The sequence below is a fragment of the Phasianus colchicus genome, chromosome 4 (genome assembly GCF_987193195.1).
Source record: "Phasianus colchicus chromosome 4, bPhaCol1.hap1.1, whole genome shotgun sequence".
In the NCBI taxonomy this organism is placed as follows: domain Eukaryota; kingdom Metazoa; phylum Chordata; class Aves; order Galliformes; family Phasianidae; genus Phasianus; species Phasianus colchicus.
In genome coordinates this window covers 60,546,052-60,565,252 of record NC_143439.1, presented here as the reverse complement: position 1 = coordinate 60,565,252, position 19,201 = coordinate 60,546,052, and the positions used below count along the sequence as shown (strand labels likewise).

At 36.4% G+C, this 19,201-nt stretch overlaps 1 protein-coding gene across 4 annotated transcripts in view; it reads right to left on the bottom strand.

Annotated features, from left to right (window-relative positions):
• EVC (EvC ciliary complex subunit 1) overlaps positions 1-19,201 on the bottom strand; it is a 53,368-nt gene that overhangs the window by 30,040 nt on the left and 4,127 nt on the right. For all 4 annotated transcript variants that reach the window (XM_090139668.1, XM_090139667.1, XM_090139666.1 and 1 more), the window contains exons 3-11: positions 17,089-17,172; positions 16,323-16,555; positions 15,312-15,396; positions 13,216-13,314; positions 10,953-11,090; positions 9,005-9,163; positions 7,237-7,453; positions 3,022-3,170; positions 1,044-1,142 (exon numbers count right to left, since the gene is read on the bottom strand). In XM_090139668.1, the coding sequence (XP_089995794.1) occupies positions 1,044-1,142; positions 3,022-3,170; positions 7,237-7,453; positions 9,005-9,163; positions 10,953-11,090; positions 13,216-13,314; positions 15,312-15,396; positions 16,323-16,555; positions 17,089-17,172 (1,263 nt within the window). The remainder of the gene's footprint in view (positions 1-1,043; positions 1,143-3,021; positions 3,171-7,236; positions 7,454-9,004; positions 9,164-10,952; positions 11,091-13,215; positions 13,315-15,311; positions 15,397-16,322; positions 16,556-17,088; positions 17,173-19,201) is intronic.

The following is a 19,201-nucleotide window of genomic DNA, read 5'->3' as shown; positions in this document are numbered from 1 at the left end:
ATGTTGACCTTCCTTAAATAGTATTGTACTACTTAATTAATTAATTGAATTAATTAAAAAAATAATTTATTCTGATTTGTGGCCAAAGCCCTGCAAGTAAATTTTACCTTTCTCCAAAGCAGTAGTTTTTCTCAAGCATCCTGTTGCTTGCATGCAGTATAACATAAAACTGGAGTAAAAACCGTTTATTTGTTCCTAATACAAAGACTTTTTTTTTTCAGTTGAATTTTAAAAAGTGCATGTGGACCAGCACTAATTAAGATTGCGTGGGTATCTTATCTTGACGTGCTGGAGAGAACAAGTTTCCAAAACACCCTGATCTGGTCATAATTAATCATGACAAGGATCCTGCAGAGCTAAAAGTGATTAGTTTCAGCCTAATTAAAGGTCACTGTCATTTATGCTTTTGGTCTTCATCAGATAGATCAAGTTATCTTATTTTTTAGTGCAGGCAGAAAATAATTAAAGATGACGTAAAAGCATGATGCATCCACACTTTTTCCAAATCAGTAAGATTAAGAAGTGTAAAAATATTACTTATAGCACAGACCTGAACACTTTTCAGAGAACTAACTATAGATATAAGATATTCTTATATATATAAGAAAAATAATTTCTTTGAGAGGAAAAGAGATGAGAAAACTATTTTGGGACATGTAGAGAAGTTAACTAAGAATAGAATCATCATACCATGGTGTGCAAGAGATAATTATGGTACACAAATGAAGTCTCCCCTAGCAATAATGCCAGATACTGTATACTCTAAACATTTTTACAACCTTGTCAGCCACCCATACAGCACATCTTGGAAGATCATGTAGATATTTTCTGACAAATCTGAGTTTAAAAAACATACTGTGTTGAGAAGATAACGGAAAAGGCAAGTTACTGTGGAAAACTGTCAATGTGTTTTGCCAGCCCAGCTTCCTGGGACAGCCATGATCTTTGATGCAAGCCCCCACACTAAGGCACATCTGTGTCATGGGGTTAAGAGAATGTTCAGAATTACTTTAGTGAATAACATATATCACTAGAAGTGGTACCTTATAGAGCTCCACAACAGCCTCTGTGCTTTCATAGTCATCTTCATCTTCCAGCTGCCACTGTGCCTGCCAGTGTTTCTCTAACAGATCATGGTAAGCCTGAAAGAAACATAACAGATATATTTAAATAGCTGAACATGCTGTTTAGATGGCTCTTTGTGTCACTCTCCCTATCCTTCCCCAGACCCCAGAGGGTGATGAGACACTGGAACAGGTTGCCCAGTGAAGCTGTGAATGTCTCCTCCCTGGAAACATACAAGACCAGGCTGGATGGGGCTTTGAGCAATGTGGTCTAGAAGGAGGTGTTCCTGCCTGTAGCAGGGGGATTGGAACTAGATGATATTAAGGATCCCTTTCAACCCAAACCATTCTATGATTCAATGCTTCTGTATGAATTTTTCTTCCTCTCCAAAGAGTCCATGGGCTCAAGGCCTTCTGTATTAGGACAAAAGGGTCTCTACTGAGGCAGTAGAAAGTCTTATTTTTCTGTTCTTTGTTATTTGCACAGAGGTATTTCCTAACATTAAGAACTATGTTCTCTTCTGCAGCATAAAGAACAGATTGTCACCTCTGCCCATTTCTTCTCAGCCTGTCATAAGCAGCTCATTACTCTATATTTTATCCAAGAGAAATTTTTAGTTTTCTAAGGCATGCAAAATAGAGCATTTTCCAAAAGCACTGTGGCTGTAACTTTCTAGGAAGTTCTTCCTGCTTTGACACAATTTTGAAGCTTTGTTTAACAAAGTTGGGAAGTACTGGGGAATTATGTACACTTAGAAAATACATTCAATAGCTACAAAAATGTGTGGTAGAATTATTAGTCCCAAGTTACGAAAAGGCAATGAAGTAAAATGTGCTTTAGCATTCTAGAGTGACTCAAACCTTTTGTTTGTTCAGATGTGAAAGGAGTTTTGAAGAGAACTATGCCTGACAGGTGTGGCATACAAGAACAGTAACAGAATTATCTAATTCACACAATATAATTAAAGAACTTGGCCTGCAGTACAAGATTGCATTGTAGAGATTAACAAAGTTTGACAGTTTGCTACAGTTGGAATCTGAGTCTTCTCCAATAGCAATTTATCTAAGTTATTAGTCTGCATCAAAAGTTTAATGCTTCTGGAAATAACCACTTTAACCTTAAATAATTTCTCTTCATGAAAATTAAGGATTGATTTTTTTTTCTTCTTAATAACTTGGCTCTGTGGTTTTCAGCAGTTATGGGAGTTTTGCAGTTGTCAGCATTTTACAACTGAGAATTCTGATTTTGTGTACATTCTGAACAATAACAATAGAGGTGGAAAATATGGCCAAGAAAACACTACATTAGTCATCACATACAATATTAAATTATCTATTGCAAACCTCTTATAAGGTATCCTGCCAGTGTTCATAATCAGTTTTCCCTCTGTTTATGTGAAATTTAACAGTCCTTAGAGCCTCTGTAATTTCGTTCATAGAAAGGTTCAATTAAATCAGTGCAGCTTGCTTTATTCTATAAGGTAGGTCAGATACTTTCACCCAGAGATTTCCTATATTGAACCAAACACAAAGTATCAAAATAAATGTTTTGGATGAAACACGTGGTCTTAGCACTTGCTTCCAATGTGAAAATTCCAACACTGAAACAAAACCCAAGGCAAGCTTAGACATAAGCTTTCCTACCTGTGCTGATGATTCATAGCAGAACCTAAAAATTCTGATTTTATGGAATTGAGAGAAATCTGAAGCATGTTTTGACTTGAAAAATCACAGAATCATATAATCATTAGAGTCAGAAGGGACCTCTGAAAGGTATCTAGTCCAACTCCCCTGCACTGAACAGGGACACCACAGCTAGATCAGGCTGTCCAGGGCCTTATCCAGCCTCTCCTTGAAAGTCTCCAGGGACAGTGCATCAACCACATCACTGGGCAACCTGTTCTAGTGTCTCATTACCCTCACTGTAAAAGATAAAGGAACGTTTCTATGAACCTACCTTAAGAAAATCATTTAAATCTCCAATATGAAAAGCTTTAGTAAGGAGAATCCCTTGTTCAGTTTTCTGTCTGTGTTTGAAGTCTTCTCTCTTCTTTGCACGGCACTCCAGTCGTTTCAGGATGAGGTCTTTACTTTGCTGGATGCATTCTGGAACATGAAATACAAATGATTAGATACTGTAACTCCACAGGGAGAAAGTAGCATCTGCTACTGTCACACAACATAAGCTCACAGAAATCTGTTAGTGAGCAAAATAGGCAAGAAACTACTACACAGAATTTCAAAGATGTTTCTTACTATGAAAAACTTCTTAGATGCAAACTTTTGGGCACTTAAATCTATCCAGCTGATGACTGTGAAGAGGAAAGGGACCTGGGGGTGTTGGTTGATGCTCAACTGAACACGAGCTATCAGTATGCCCAGGTAGCCAAGAGGGCCAACAGCATCCTGGTCTGCATTAAAAATAGTGTGGCCAGCAGGAGCAGGGAGGTGATCATCCCCCTGTACTCAGCACTGGTGAGGCCGCACCTTGAGTACGGTGTTCAGTTTTGGGCCCCTCACTACAAAAAAGACATTGAGGTTCTGGAATGTGTCCAGAGAAGGGCAGTTGGGATTGTTTAGTCTGGAGAAGAGGAGGCTCAGAGGAAAACTTATTGGACTCTACAACTTCCTGAAGGTAGGTTGTGATGAGGAGGGGTTTTGGCCTCTTCTCCCAGGCAACAAACAGGACCCGAGGAAATGGCCGCAAATTATACCAGAGGATGTTTAGATTATACATAATGAAGAACTTTTTCTCTCAGAGAGTGGTCAGGTACTGGAATGGCTGCCCAGGGAGGTGGTGGAGTTACTGTCCCTGGCAATGTTCAAGAGGCATCTGGATGAGGAGCTACGAGATATAGTTTAGTAGCTTGTGGTAGCAAGGGTAATGGGAGGACGGTTGGACTACATGATCCTGAAGGTCGTTTCCAACCTTGTGATTCTATGATTCTATCTTTTCTTTTTTGGATTACTACTGATCTGCACTCTCACCTTCACTGGTACTGCTTTTGCGTTGATGATGAGTTCAATACAAGAAACAGATTCCTACTGGCAGCACCCCAGCCAACTTCCCCCTCCTGCTTTAGGAAGGTCCAGAAGTGGTTCATTACCTAATTGCAAATAAGCAAATGCTACTTCAAGGACAAGGGCAACAACAAATGGTGGGGAAAACAGGTCCAGAGGAACTTCAGCTCCTATTAGTTTGAACTTGGATGTCAGGTATATCAGGCTTCCAAAGTGACTATTTCAAGAACCTGCAAAAGTTGTCAAGGTTCCTCCAGTTTTGCATGAATACTGTTAAATACTTGGGACCCAGTTCTTGCTGCTTTCATCTTGCTGCTCTTGCTCTAAGTGATTTACAAATTCATAAGTCTACCTGAACCCCATCCTACAGAGTAGAACTGATACTTAGGATGTTTTCTCAGTATTTCATATCACATTGCTTGTCCACCTAAGAATCTTAGTTCCCTCTACGCACTCCATCCCAGATCAGTAATTCACTCTAGACAAATGTAGATAAATGGGAATTCAAAAGAAGAGTCAGATGGAGTTGATTTAACTGGGAGGAATTATTTGTGGAGAATTATAGATTCATACAATCACTGAGATAGAAAAAGACCCTTAAGATTACCAAGTCCAACTATTACCCATCATTACAAGCCCACCATTAAACCATGACCAATCCACATGTCTCATAAATAGCTCCAGGGATAGCAATTCCACCACCTTCCTTTGGGCAGCCTGTTTCAATGCCTAACCACTCTTTCTGTGATTAAATTCTTCTTGATATCCAATCTAATCCTTTGATCTGAGGAAAGTGATGGAAACCCACCTCACTAAAACCTCATTTCACTTAGTTGTAAAGAGCAGTGAAGTCTCCCCTCAGTCTCCTTTTCTCAAGACTAAACATCCACAGTTCCTGCACCTGCTCCTCACTGTGCATGCTACTTTCTCCATGTTCCTTTATCATACATGGTCACAGACTGATGACTCACTGACAAAACATTTGAAAGTGCTCTGAAAACACAGGAAAGCCTCAATAAAAATGACCCCTGAACAAATGTAGCAATCATTACTTTTTAAACACTACTTGATTCTTTCAACTTTCTTGTTCGTTTCCTAGGAGCAAAGCCTCTTGCTGGCTCTGTGCTCCACTTGTTAATTATAGGTACAGTATAACTGATATATTAAGGAGCTCATAACCTATGTCAGCTCTCCAGAGTTTTTTTTTCTCAAGCTTATTTCACTTGAATGTGAAATTAGGATGTTGCTATCTAATGCCCTTCTGCATATTTAAAACTATGGCTATAAACACTGACTTTACATAAAATCAAGGCCTTGACAGAGTTTTCTACTTTAGAACAAGAGAAACAATGCTAAATGGAAGGAAAAATAGGCACAGGATTTAGCTCATTTTTAAGGGAAATCAGTGCCTGAACATATGCAAAGACTATGAACTAGGCATGCTAGTTCTAGAAGTGGACGTCCATGAAACAATGTTTGATGATACACAGACTGAAAGCTGGGGATCTTCAGCCTGGAGAAGAGAAGGCTCTGATGAGACCAAAGAGTGGCCTTTCAAGTATCTAAAGGGGGGTTACAAGAAGGGGACAGATCCTTTAGCAGGGTCTGCTGTGAAAGGACAAGGGGAAATGGTTTCAAATTGAAAGAGGGGAGATTTAGATTGGATGTCAGGGGAAGTTTTTTGCTGAGATAGTGATGGAATGCTGGAAGAGGTTACCCAGAGAGGCTGAGGATGCCTCACCTCTGGAGCTGGTCAACAGGAGACAGAATGGGGCCCTGGGCAATCTGAACCAGTACTTAATCTAGTGGTTGGCAACCCTGCCTGTGGCAGAAGGATTAGAACTTGATGATCCTTGAAGGTCCTTCCAACCCAAGCCATTCTATGATTCTATGATGAAGTTTTTTACTAAAAGGGTTTAGGGCACTGGAACTGGTTGCCCAGAGAGATAGTAGATGTCCCTTGTAGACATTTAAGGTAAGGCTGGACCAGGCTCTGAGCAACCTGATCTACCTGTAGATGTCCCTATTCATTGCAGGGCACAATTTCACCTACAGGCTTAGTAATAATGACCAGCAGTAAATTACTTCTCACTATAATTTTTTTTCACTGAACACATACTAAAATTTCCCATGACTGGAAACTGTAAGCCCTTCATTCAGCACCTACTAGAGAAGTTAGGGGTAGATTTCTGAAGAAGGTAGTTGTTAGGTGTATGGGAAGTGTTAGGTCACAGCCTAAACTAGTGATTGAGTATCTGGTGAAGAGACGTGGCTAGCCCTGAGAGCACAGGTGCAAGCAAATCACCTCCTCAATCAGAAAGGGTGGACCCAAGGTCCACCCCTTCCTAATCTCATTTAAGGTCTGGCAGTCGGAAAGGAAGGATTTCTACTTGGAGGTTGCTTCTTGTGGGAATTCTCAGCAAGCCTTTGCCTTCAGAACAGGGTAAGCTATTCTTTTCTTATCATTGGCTTATGACTAATACCTTTCACAGGTCATCCTATATCTGGTTAGATGCAATTCCATACTCTGTCTATATAAATCTGTAGTGAAACATGGGAAAACATTCAGTCAGTTAGCTTAGACTTCACTAAAATTATATAATTTACAGTTAGGCAGTCTGAAAAGGTATACAGGGAAAAGACTTCTTTCTAAATATCTTAAGTATTAAAAGAGAAGAATTTCTGAGTGTTGTAACTGTTAATGTTACCTTTTCCCAAGAGTGACAACACAGCTATATTTTTGGGCACTTTTTCCCTATTCTAGTAGTTGATCATAAGACAATATTTTTCACGTACACAGCTGGTATTATCCCTAACGTTAGCCAGTATCACCAACAATGTCAAGTACATAAAGAGTAAATGGAGAAATCTTAAAACTGCTAGCAGCATATGTGACTCTACTTCAAATCAGTGAAATAAGGTACAGATTATATGAGCTATAGAATAAGTTTGAAATAATGCTAGGAACAAGATCTGGGAGGCTTAAAGCCAAAGTTCCCATTTTAAGTGTCCAGCCTTCACTAGGATAGGATCAACACACATTTAAAACAGAGGCATACAGGACTAAAGCCATAACTTTTGTATTAATTAATACAATTAAGAGACATCATACTTAAATTAGTTAACCATGACCTCTTGTCTAACTACTCACCATTAGTGAAATGTGCCAGTTGTTCCCAGAAGGCCTTGTGAAGGTCTGTTAAAAGTTCTTCTTTTTGTCGAACTGAGAGTTTATTCTTTACAGTTAAATGGTCCAGAATATTTGATAGCATATTCAATCTACACCTGCACTCTTCTGGTATACAGGACTTCAGTGAATCAACCACTTTCACCATAAGCTCCCAGTTAAATAACCTTTCCTGAATGTCCTAAAACAAACAAAATATCCTGTTTAGAAACTAAGAATCTTTGGTAACGCATACCCTTTAATTGAACTATTCAATTCCAAACAATACAGAAAAATCAGAAGGCTTCTCAAGATAATATGGATAGTAACTTTGAGGTAGTTAAGTAGTTCCAAAACTCCTGACCTATTTAGGATCGCAGCAGGTTTTACTTTGTGTTTACTTGAAAAAGTAAATATAAAATTAGTGTTCTCACTAACTGCAGCTATCAAGATGACATTAATAGCAGAAAAAAATTAAACTTGTGGAACAAACTAAAATAGTCAAGGGGTAATGATGGACAAAGGTGCAACATGGGAATCCTGGACATCTCTTGAAGATACTGGATGGCACACTGCTATGTGCCTTTATTTTGAGTGGAGGGCACATCTGATTTTGATGCTGCTAAGATTTCATCAAGAGCGTGGTAAGCTGCAGTTTAGTAAATACATTAAAAAAAAAAAAAGTCCAATAGTTTTCATTACGTTGTTAAAGAAGAAACCAGGATTACTGTAGGGAACAAGATTTCCTGAGTGAAGCTGGAACTGCTTTAGACAATGGTGAAAGGTTGGAAAAAATATGACAACTATTCTAGTTATTGGAGATGCACAAGCTGTGACTTTTGCAAATAGATGCAAGCATAATGGTAGTTACTTCAGTTATTAATGTTTTCTCTATCATGTATTCAAACACCTCATTTGAAGACTGTCCATTCAAAGGAACTGTTCAACTTTACAGTAGCACAGTGTGGGTCAAATGCAATCAGTTGACAAAATTGGCCAAAATTGCCTTCAAACTTGGTCAAATTTGTTTATTTTGCAGTGGAACAGCTAAGGAAACCAATTAATAACTACTATATATTTTTATTAGTAAGCAAAATAAAGCTAGTGATCCATTTATCCTTCAAATTACTTAAAAAAAAAAAAATGCAGTGGGATAGGTTCTGATTGTACTGTTAATCTATAAATTCCAACCGTTTCATTGTGTCTTGTGTGAAGTAAACCAAATATCTAACAGATCTGTTACATTTAAAAGCTAAGCACTGATGCATTTCTAAGCCTATTTTTCCTTCTTAAGACCACATACCTATGAAATGGTAAGGGTTTTCAAGTACAGTTAAAGTCATCAGACACAGAATCACTCCCAAATGACAGTCTTCACCTAAATTAGGATTTCTCAATCAAACAAGAATAAATACTTTGAAAGAAAAAAGTCTTAATGTCCAGGCTAATGATTCTCCCTCAGAGTTCTTGCTCTTTGCTCACTGGCTGCATTCATATCGTGTAATCACTTTTTTCTTAATATAACTGCCTAAACTGTATTTTGAGAACAAGAACACAAGTGAATTATGGTTCATTCTCTAGTGTGCTGTATGACAAGAACTGATCTCTTAGTAATGAAGCTGAAAGACACACAATTGGAGTAAGCAGTTTTCAGCATTCTTAATATAGGACTGATGGAATTGTACACTTGCATTGTGCTTGGTGTTCAGACTGACTAAATATCTTTTGACTTTTACTTCTTTCTGTACTTTACCATTGCCTGCAAATCCTGAGATTCATTTAATAAGCCTTCCACTGCAATCATCCTCTCAGTCAGGTCCATCATTATCTTTGCTGCTTCGGCACTTGAGCATTTTGATTGGTCCAAAAAATCCTGCTGGGCTTTGTCAGTCTGCTTCCAGAAAGCTTCCATCTGTTGAATATGAATCAAATAGCAATCTATTTTCCCTCATTAATGATCTGGTACTACATTACACTGAGAGACACAGGAGTCTACTATGAGATACAAGTCACTGAAACTACAGACTGCTTTTAGTACTAATCACAGCATAAAGCTATATTTTGAGACTATTTACTGTATTACAATTTGTGTTGATGGCACACAACCAGTATTTGGTATGTTTAGACAATCTTGACTTTTTGCAATAGGAGTCATTCTGTGCAATTCTCAAAAAGTTTAGTTCCCCATCTACTGAAGACTACTATGCTGTTAATGAGAAAAGTAGAAAGGATAACAAAATTTCTCTTTTGGGAAGTTTCTTTATCTGTAGCAGTAGGCATTCCAGTAAAATATCACTTCTCCTGAAAAAGGAGAACTAGAAATATTGTTTTTCATCATCAAAGCCTTTTGTAGCCACACACCACATAACCACTCCATTAACTATGCTGGAATTAAGCACTTTATGCAGTATTGGCACAGTTCATGTGCCCATTCTAATACATTATTCCTAAGGGTAATATCTAGCTTTAGGCTCTGAACCCACAAACACTTCTGATGCACACAATTGTGAATATTCTGTGGGCTCCTATGGGATTACTAGTATGTACTGAAGATTTACATCAAAGATCTGTGAGTTTTGCAGTTTGTAGTAGGCCATGAAAACCTTTCTATTACTGGGCAAAGAGTGGATTAGTTCAGAGTCCTGATCTGCATAGAGGAAATCCATTTTAAAAATGGTTGAAAAGCTTCTGCCAGCACAAAAGTGACAGACCCACTGAAGGATGTCTGCCATCAGTGAATAACTGCCTTGTGTTGCTTGGCACAGCTTCCATGGAGCTTTTATGTGACTGACTCTCAATTCTAAACAACCAACTTCTTAAGGAACAAAATTAAATTACAAAAGAAACTTCATATGGGTCTACCATTGTTACAAGGACTTCCACTATAAATCAAAACTGGGAAAATTACTAGTGAAGCACTTAACCATCAGCACTAAAAAAAAATGTTAACTTCTCTACAAGACTGAGATAATGGGCTGTTTAGTTCAGGGCTGATATGCCATGGTCAATCAGTGCAGGCAACCCACAAAGCCATCAGTCTGACTTGTCATTCTTTCATTTTTATCAAGAATATATTTGTTAAGCCTCAGAAATGGGACCAGTCTCCCTTTCAGAATATCCAATTTCCTGGAAAGTAATATACTGAATGCTTTTAACCTCCAGTTTTTTAGAAAGTAAGCTAGTTTGGATACAGTGGCACTACTGAAGAGAAAAAATAATTTAAGAATTCAATAACTATAATTAGACAATATTTTTTACATAAAAAATAGATTTATCATAATATGTGAAACTGCTGTAGTAAAATGCTCTGCTGTAGCAAATATGCAGAGCATACTGAAAGATTGTATTGCAGTTATTTTCTTAGTGATTATTTCTGCTGAAAAGAATGTTCTTAAGAGTTATGTGGCATTGAAAAAAGAAAGGTACTATGATAAAATTCCTAAAAGTCATGCTATACTTAGGCTTGAAATACACCTCACCATCTGACAAGCAGTAGGCATTTTCCATATCCAAAACAGTGTGATGCAACTGTGTATAAAAACATTGGCTATCAAATGTTAGAAATACTCCACTGGAGCAATATAAAAATGCTTTCAAGAACCTTTTAAGTACTAACTATGACTAGTCAACACAACAATTAATTAAAAAAGCATTCCTCTTCAAGAGAATAACATTTAAGGAGACAAAAATTAAAAAGTTACATTATCTATTATGTGCTCAGAATATTCCCTTTCTTTCCTTTCTAAGTCTTCTACAGTCTGGTATTCTGAATTATGGGCTCCTGACATCTCAGTATTCTGGAGTCTGGAATCCAGTTGCTTCTGTAGTTCTTCAAAATCCTGGGAAGAAAAAGTGATTTGTTAATCATGAAAGTACATTAATTTCAAGAGTGAATTGGTTTGTACTTGACAAATGAAACTGAAAAAGTGTTTGAAAAGCTGTTTCTTGGTAATGTGCTTCTTGTGACAAAGAGAGAAAAAGTATCTGGCAGCTTGTAATTACACTTAGTACAAAATTACATCCCTATTAGCACGTGAGTACTGTTGTCCATCTCTGCCAAACTCAAGTTTTAGTAGATAGTAGTCCATGAGCTCTTATACTCTGTTCTAACCACAAATGTTTTAACATGTGCCCAACTTAAATAGCAGCTGTGAGCATACATGGTCTGTTTTGAGTACAGATACATATCCAGATACAGTGTTTCCTGCAGAGTAGTAACACAGGGATGAACACACCTGTAACGCACATAAAGACCAAATTGCAACCCACACAATTATCTCGGTTTTCCAATTCTTCACTCTATGGAAACCAGGATGAATTTTTCCGATAGCTAACAATACTAACAATTACTATTTCTCTGCCCTTACTTACTAGCTTGATAACACAATGGATGGTCCTTCAGTTGCTTAAATATGCCTTATGTAAACTAGCTTTTTTCACATCACATGATTTTAGGTGTCAATGCATTAACTCAACACTTTTATGCTTTAAAGAAATCTAACCAGGTTTTGACAATGTTCACAAACAATTTCACCAAAAAATCACATTTTTCTCATGATGCAGAAATAGAGGAAAATCCTGTTTAAAATTAATCTTAATATCCTCAATAACCAGCTTTTTTCTTTGCATGTTACTTCAGCCTGAAATCTGCCATATTTCCATGATCTTTTTCTCCAGAATACAGGGCATAGAAATCCCATATTGACACCTAAACAACTAGGCTACTCCAGTGATTTCTGTAACTAATAAACAAAATTTAGTCATTGTCTTGTTGCAGCTCAGCTACCTACATGAAAACACCCAAGCTGTCAAGCATAATCCAAGGTTTGGCTACACTGGGAAACATTATCTTTTTTATATTTGTTTATAATTTTTAGTCATTAATTGAAGTCCATTAGAGGTATTTACATACCAAATCTCACTTTTTATTTAGTAACTACAATTAACTAATAATATCAAATGTAAGGATTTAAGAAAGACAAGTGATTTCAAGGCAAAAAACATCCTGCTGTAATTGTCATAAACATTCTGTTCATTGGGTAAAACTGTAGAGATTTGTCATTGATTCACAAATCATGGGACTGCAGAAACAAAATATTAACAACCAGCTGTCAGCTAGCAAGCTGACAGACTTGACTTTAATGCCTAAATGTGAAGTTTCATGAGTATATAAGAAAAGAGTAACAATTACTGTGAGAACAATTGAATTGAATACTGGACTAGATGGTCTAGAGAAATGGCAATCTTCCATAGAAATATTGAAGACCTGGCTTGACAGGACAGTGGAGGCCCTGCTTCCTACAGAAGATTGGACCAGATGATCTTCGCAGATGCTTTCCAACACAGACTTTCCTGTGATGCTAATGTGGAAAACAGAATGGGGAAACAGTAGCTCTCCTATTTTGCTTATTTTCTTTTGTACAGCCTTCTTTTCTTCTAGTAATAGTAAAAAATAGTGAATCCAACTGAAAAATACATTGACTGCAAAAGTATGTCTTCTATTTCAGAAGTGGAAAAATGGATTTTGATGAAGGACAAAGAGGAAAGTAATTCTATTTTCCCTTGATAGGAACATTGAGTTTTCTTCTAATACTTTATTCCCTACTGCTCTATCACTCATAATGATACATGAGACCTGACAAAGACTTGATAATTAGAAATTAGTAAATTTAAGAGAATAAGGTTCAGAATGTTCTCTTTACTTGAGTGGTTCAACTACAAGATATTCTTAACAGATTAAAAACATCACTGTTTTGATCTCCTCGGATAACAACCAAGAGGAAATGAGGACAATGTAATACAGAAAATCAAGTAACAAGACTGTTTTATTTCTTAATAAATGGATTACAAAGGTCATTGCTGTTTAAAAATACAGGGGAGATAGCCTGCTGTGGAAGCCCCCATGAATTGGTGGAATTAACTCCTGAACTTCATTGTCTGAAATATCAACCCACAAAAACTTACATTTTTGAGAATTAAAAATGTCTTCTTAAACAAATCATCAGTAATCTTCTTCTTATGATTGAAATCTGTGAGGTATATTTTCAGAATCTGAATGAATATCTATTTAAAAGGAAAGAAAATTGCAAGTATTGAATAAAACCAACAGAATTTATCACAAAATCTGTATTAAAATTAATCAGTAAAGACTACATTGAAGCATAAGCAAAATACTAGAAACACCACCAGCAGCTCCCCAGCATTCCTATTATGAAATTTTTTTTGTCTTCAGAGTATCAGATGATGGATTTATGTTCAAATGAGGACAAGGACATAATCTGACGCATCTGAAACTACTCTTTATTGGAGAGTACCCAGACCACTTAGAAACAGAAAGATCTAAGCTAAAGGATATTGGCGTATTCAATACAATTTCAATTGTATTATGCCAGATAGAGTAAAAAACATTTATATAAAAACCTATAACTCAAAATAACCATCTTAAGTTCTAACTACCTTCTCTTACAAAAAAATACAACTATATTCCAGTTCTGTTTTTTAAGTTTGAAATACTACTTGCTTCAAATGGATGTTTTTGAATAATAAATGCCTTGTCTCTTTTAAAATGTTATTTTAGAGAAATTCAAGAAGACAATTCAATCTTTGTCTTCATCTTGAAAGATGTTACATAAGTGCTAAAAAACAGATGATGACGTTGCTTGTTTTTAAACATATAAATACACTTTGTTTTTAAATTAAATATTATAAACAGCAAAATCTGGAAGATTATTATTGCCCAGCAGAAAATAATTAAATGACCATGTTTTGGATCTCACTTGCCAATGTTTTGGACAGAGTTTTGTGAAGTTTTGAATACAAAACACCAACACATCACATACTGTTTAAAAAAAAAAAAAAGGGGAGGGGGAAAGAAAAGATTCAAGAAAACACTTCAAAGGAGTTGTTTTCCTAGACTAACTTTAAGATCAACTTTGAGTGAGAGAAACAAGTGGAAAATGAAGAAACTATTCCCTGTACTCATAGCTTTTTTTTCTTTTTTTGCCCTGGTTCCCTGCTAGTAAAAATACAGAGCTATTAAAAGCTCAAAGTAAAGGTCAAAGTCACCAGCCTCTTGAGGTCATTGAGGCCACAAAGTGAGTAAAATCTTCCCAGTGTTTCTGTAGTTACATCACCATGTTGTTACTTTACTTTCTTTTACAAATTTATGACTAACTTTAAGATCAAGTTTAACATTTCCTGGCTAAATTAAACTTCATTCTGTAAGCTAATCTCAAGGTCCCTTTCTCATTTGCTTACAGGGGAATCAAATCATCAGGAGAGAAATTGCTAGGGAGGAACTTGCCCAGAAAATCTCACTCCTTGAAATATTCCTAGTGCATTTACCAATTTGTATCACAAATGACAAGTCTATTCAAACTTAAGAGATTGGGAAGGAAGGTGAGGAGAAATCTATCCAATTTATGTCTAGACTTATATTACCTCTGCTAAAACTCAGTAATGGAAATGATTCCATACTTGATCACAACCATGCACCACTAAATAATTGTCTGAACCAGGTATTCAGTAACCTTTTTTTTGTTTTGTCAGCTTTGAATGCTGTGCCTTGATGTAGGTAGTCACCTTTGGTTTAAATGGGTGTCTTAATTCCTTTGTCCTACAAAATCAGGATGTTCCACTTAGCACAAAAGTACCGACTCAGATGAACTGAATTTTCAGTTTTATTCAAATAGCTTAGAGTCCCTGGAGTTGCAATGCCCAAGAATTTCCTTAAAACATAAACTTATCTATCAAACATATATTTTTTTTTCTCTCTTTATGAACTCCAACTGCTATGTTTTATTCTTTGGAGTAAGATTTAAAATTGTTAAGTTCTTCAGTCTGTATTTTACAGCCCAATAGATTTCATTGAATTTCATTCTTTTTGTGAAGATCATAAACATGCAAAATAGAGAGGAAAAAAAATAAAAAGAATACTGCAAAGGTACAACTCTGCTACACTACTCCTCATCTAGTCTGTGGTTCATGTTGATTATTTCCTAATCTAATATTCAGTTAATGGTTTCAAATCAAATAACTCTAAATGAGACATGAGTACCTACCACATGTTCTTCTTTTCTAAGCTCAGTATCAAGAAGCATGAGATCTTTTAAGAGAAGACTGCAAAGGCAGAGCTTAACATCAAAACTAAAACAGAAATTAAAAGAAGTTTTAAAACCAATCTAACCAGAGGTCACACAAAAAAGCAGTATTGTACAACAGTTTCTTTAATCACTAAGTTCCCCATTGGCCCTAGAAAAGGAGTAAGATCATTTCTACAGTGCCTTCTAACTCAGATAAAAAATATCTCCATATAGAAGTAAGCAAATCAAAATAGTGCTTTATCAAAAGGCATGGTAAATATGGGGATGAATGGCACCAAGAAAGGGGAAAAAAAAGCTTTTAATTAAAACTGTTGAAATGTGTGGATATTTAGAAAATATTTTTCATTGTATCTTTCTCAAACCTCACAGTGAAATACACATGATTTTCTTTATTTTTGCAAATGACAATACAGACATATTTATTTATTTAGGAATACCTCACTTGCATGGTGTAGCTAAAAGAAAAAGCTGATAGTACATTTGGATTATCTCTACTTGCTAATCACTTGTGCATCTGGTAAGCGTACAGTCTTCCTTCAACATAATGTGAACTGTTCCAATTAAATGAAGGAGAATGAACAGTCATCTGCTGTTCTCAAGATACCAGCTGTGTTACTTGAAGATGTAAGTGCAGAAGGCTCCATTAGCTTAGCAATAATCCACTGCATTAGTGAAGAGTATATGAAGCAAAAGGGGTCTCCTTATATTAACGGTGACAATATCTTTAATGAGAAGTGAAGTTCTGATTCCCAGAATTTCATAAACAAGAAACTGACTTTCAGGATATGAAGCATTTTTCTAGTCTCTCCAACCAGCATTTTTAGGGTTATAAGCCTACAATGCTGTCTTTTGGTGAATGTATGCATTTAAGCCCAGTCTTTCATTTATGCCAGACCTTTAATGGTTGTTTTGAAAACTGCCAGAGCATACCAAGAAACAATCAGACACGAGGGCTGGTTTACTGCTTACCTCTCACATGTGAGCACTTCAGGGAAACAGGTTACCTTGAAGAAGGCTCGATCCTGAAATCTGTCATCACTTGTTGTTGAGTGTATTGTTGTGGAGGAACTACAGTCCTCCTTGTCTCCCTGGCTAAGGGATTCCAGGCTGCCTGATGTAGATGCTTCCGTTACCTGATTAGGCAGAACTGTCTGCTTTGGATTCTCATGCAAAGATGGATTGGATGAGCCATCTGCCAAAGGCTACGGTCAAAAAGAATTTACAAGGTTAATTAATACTATTCAATCTTGAGATAAACATCTCATTAATTTGCATCATTTGCTTCCAAGCAAAAAATTAAACAACATACACAGCACAAGTGTTTCCACATAAATTAATGTTTATCATCCTGACAGGTTTCTGCATTGCCTGCAAAAGTACTCATCTGATGAGGTTATCTGCTCTGAGTCATTTTTTCTTACTGAAGAGCAGATCTTTGTGTGCTTTTTTCTTACATCTCCTTGGGCAGATATAACCTCCATTAATGCTAATGGGAAGAAAAGGTTCCTTGACTGCAGTGAAAATTGACTGGACAGAACCTAAAGCACTACAAATTTCAGAGGGAGATGAAAGCAGATGATGCCTTACAAAACAATTCCTGAGTCAATGGCCTATAAACAAACAAAGATCCCTTTGAAACAGATTGGCATTAAGTTTTCTTCTGGTACTTGACTGCAATTTACTTTGACTTAGAACTACTGCCATTAATATTTATAAGTAGAGTCTAAAGTCATACCCTAAATTTCTGATTGATGGGATAGATGACTTTTGCCTTCAACGCAAATGCTGTAACGTTACTGTTCAGAGGACACTCATTTTCCTGTGTGGAAAAGAAGAAAAAGCAATTAAGGTTAGAGAATGACAGCGGACCTGACAGTTGTTCACTGTAATTATTCCATGCCCCTTTTTGATTATATAACTTAGATATTCCAATTGATAACTGTTTATTGACTATTTCAACTTTGGTGTGAAAAGTCATCTTCCAGTATTCATTCAGGTCAGGGTATGAAACCCAGAAAAGAAAACTGCCATCACCACTGTTCCAAAAATATTTTATGCCTGTAGGGGAAAATGGGCAATAGTTGGTATTCCCAAGTTACTTTCATTTCTCTTCTTTGCTCTTTCAGCAGTACCTACAGATTTGGTATAACAGACTGAAATAATCTTAATAATAGAAAATACTGAGGGATAAGCTCCACATATAACATCAAGGCTATAAATTCTGTCTTCCAATTTAAATAAAGAAACAATAGATTGAATAAAAGTAGTGTTGTTTTCTTTTTTTTTTTCAGAAAGAACTTTTATAGTACAATCCTTTGCCTATAGTCTAGAGAAAATAGCAATGTTCTTCCAGGGAACTTTTTATAGAAAATGTATTCTTTTCATAGTACCTGCTATGTTGCCTGACTTTCTGCTCCTCCTCTTTCTTATCCGCTGCCTGGAACAATGGGATAATCAGCTCTGTTTTGTGAGATTATGCAAGTCCAATTAAAAGGTCAGATTTATGCAACAGACAGAATAGTTAGGAGATTTCCTGTTCTAGCCATTTTAGTGCTGGGGATTTTTGTTGGTTTTTATTTTTCATATGAAATTAAAGAATCTGACTTGTTAAAACAATTTTCCTTACATAGATTTTTTTTAGAACATATCAAAGCACTACTAAAAGCTAAAAATAGAGTTAAGAAGAGAGGAGTAAACTACGTCATTTGTTAGACTCTTATCACTGCACCTTTTCATCTCCATTTCATTTATTTGCAGAAGTCATTTTTGGATTTACTGATAGAGTAAAAAGCAAGGGGCTCAGTATGTAAAACATTTTCTCATGCTGAGTCGCCCCACTGCTGTAGCATACATTCAGGAATAGAAGCTGACAGATTCATTGCTGTGAAATGGCTGGAGGCAACGCAGCTTCAGTCCACAGCTATAAAGCTGTATCACAGTGCGCTGGAGCTAATACATTCTGCTTCTCAGCAGGCATGAGTAATATAGAATTATTATTAATACGGTAATTATGGTATTATTGCAGCGTGGAAGGTCTCAGAATGAAAATATCTGTTTTTCTGAAGGCTTTAACCTCACTAAAAACATTTCTCCATCTATGCTTCTCCCTGAACTGTCAATTTGATAGTAGTAAAAGCCAAAGCCTCAGGGAATTGGAACAATCGAATAGAAAAAAACATATATAACTTCAAAAGTTTGGCAAATAAATGGCAGAAAGCCCTTTCAAATAACAAGGCTACTTCTTAACATGTCACAAATGAGCAACCTTGCCTTCATACATAGTTATGAAGGATCACCTTTTAAAGGCTGTGATGCATTTTCAAAAAGAATGATAATATTCATAAATTTATACCACTGACAAGTTCTCTCACAGGATTTGGACTCCAAAAGAGAATCTAATCAATCCTCAATTGTTATGCTGTACTTTAACTCACAAAAAATGACCAATGATGGTTTGTAACAGTTCTTGATCACAAAACTGAAATAAAGAACAATTGTCTGCCAGAATTTAAACCAAGGCTAAAATGTTTACAATAATGTTTTCTTTGTCCTGGAACCACTCCTCACTGAAAGCTAAACACCAGGCTCACTGGCTTTAACTGACGCTTTCTGCATGTATTTAATTTCTGTATAATAGTGTTATCTGAATTGCACATTTATTAAATATTTCTACCCACAACTTTTAGCTTAACAAGTGCAGTCAAATCAGCATTGGGTGAAAGGCAAACAGCTACAACACAGGATTCATTCTCATGCTTACTTGGAGATTACCACAAAAAAAAAAGTGAGTGATTAGAAATTCTGACTGAGGGTTCATTAAATTTATATCTTCTCCCACTCTCTTTCCA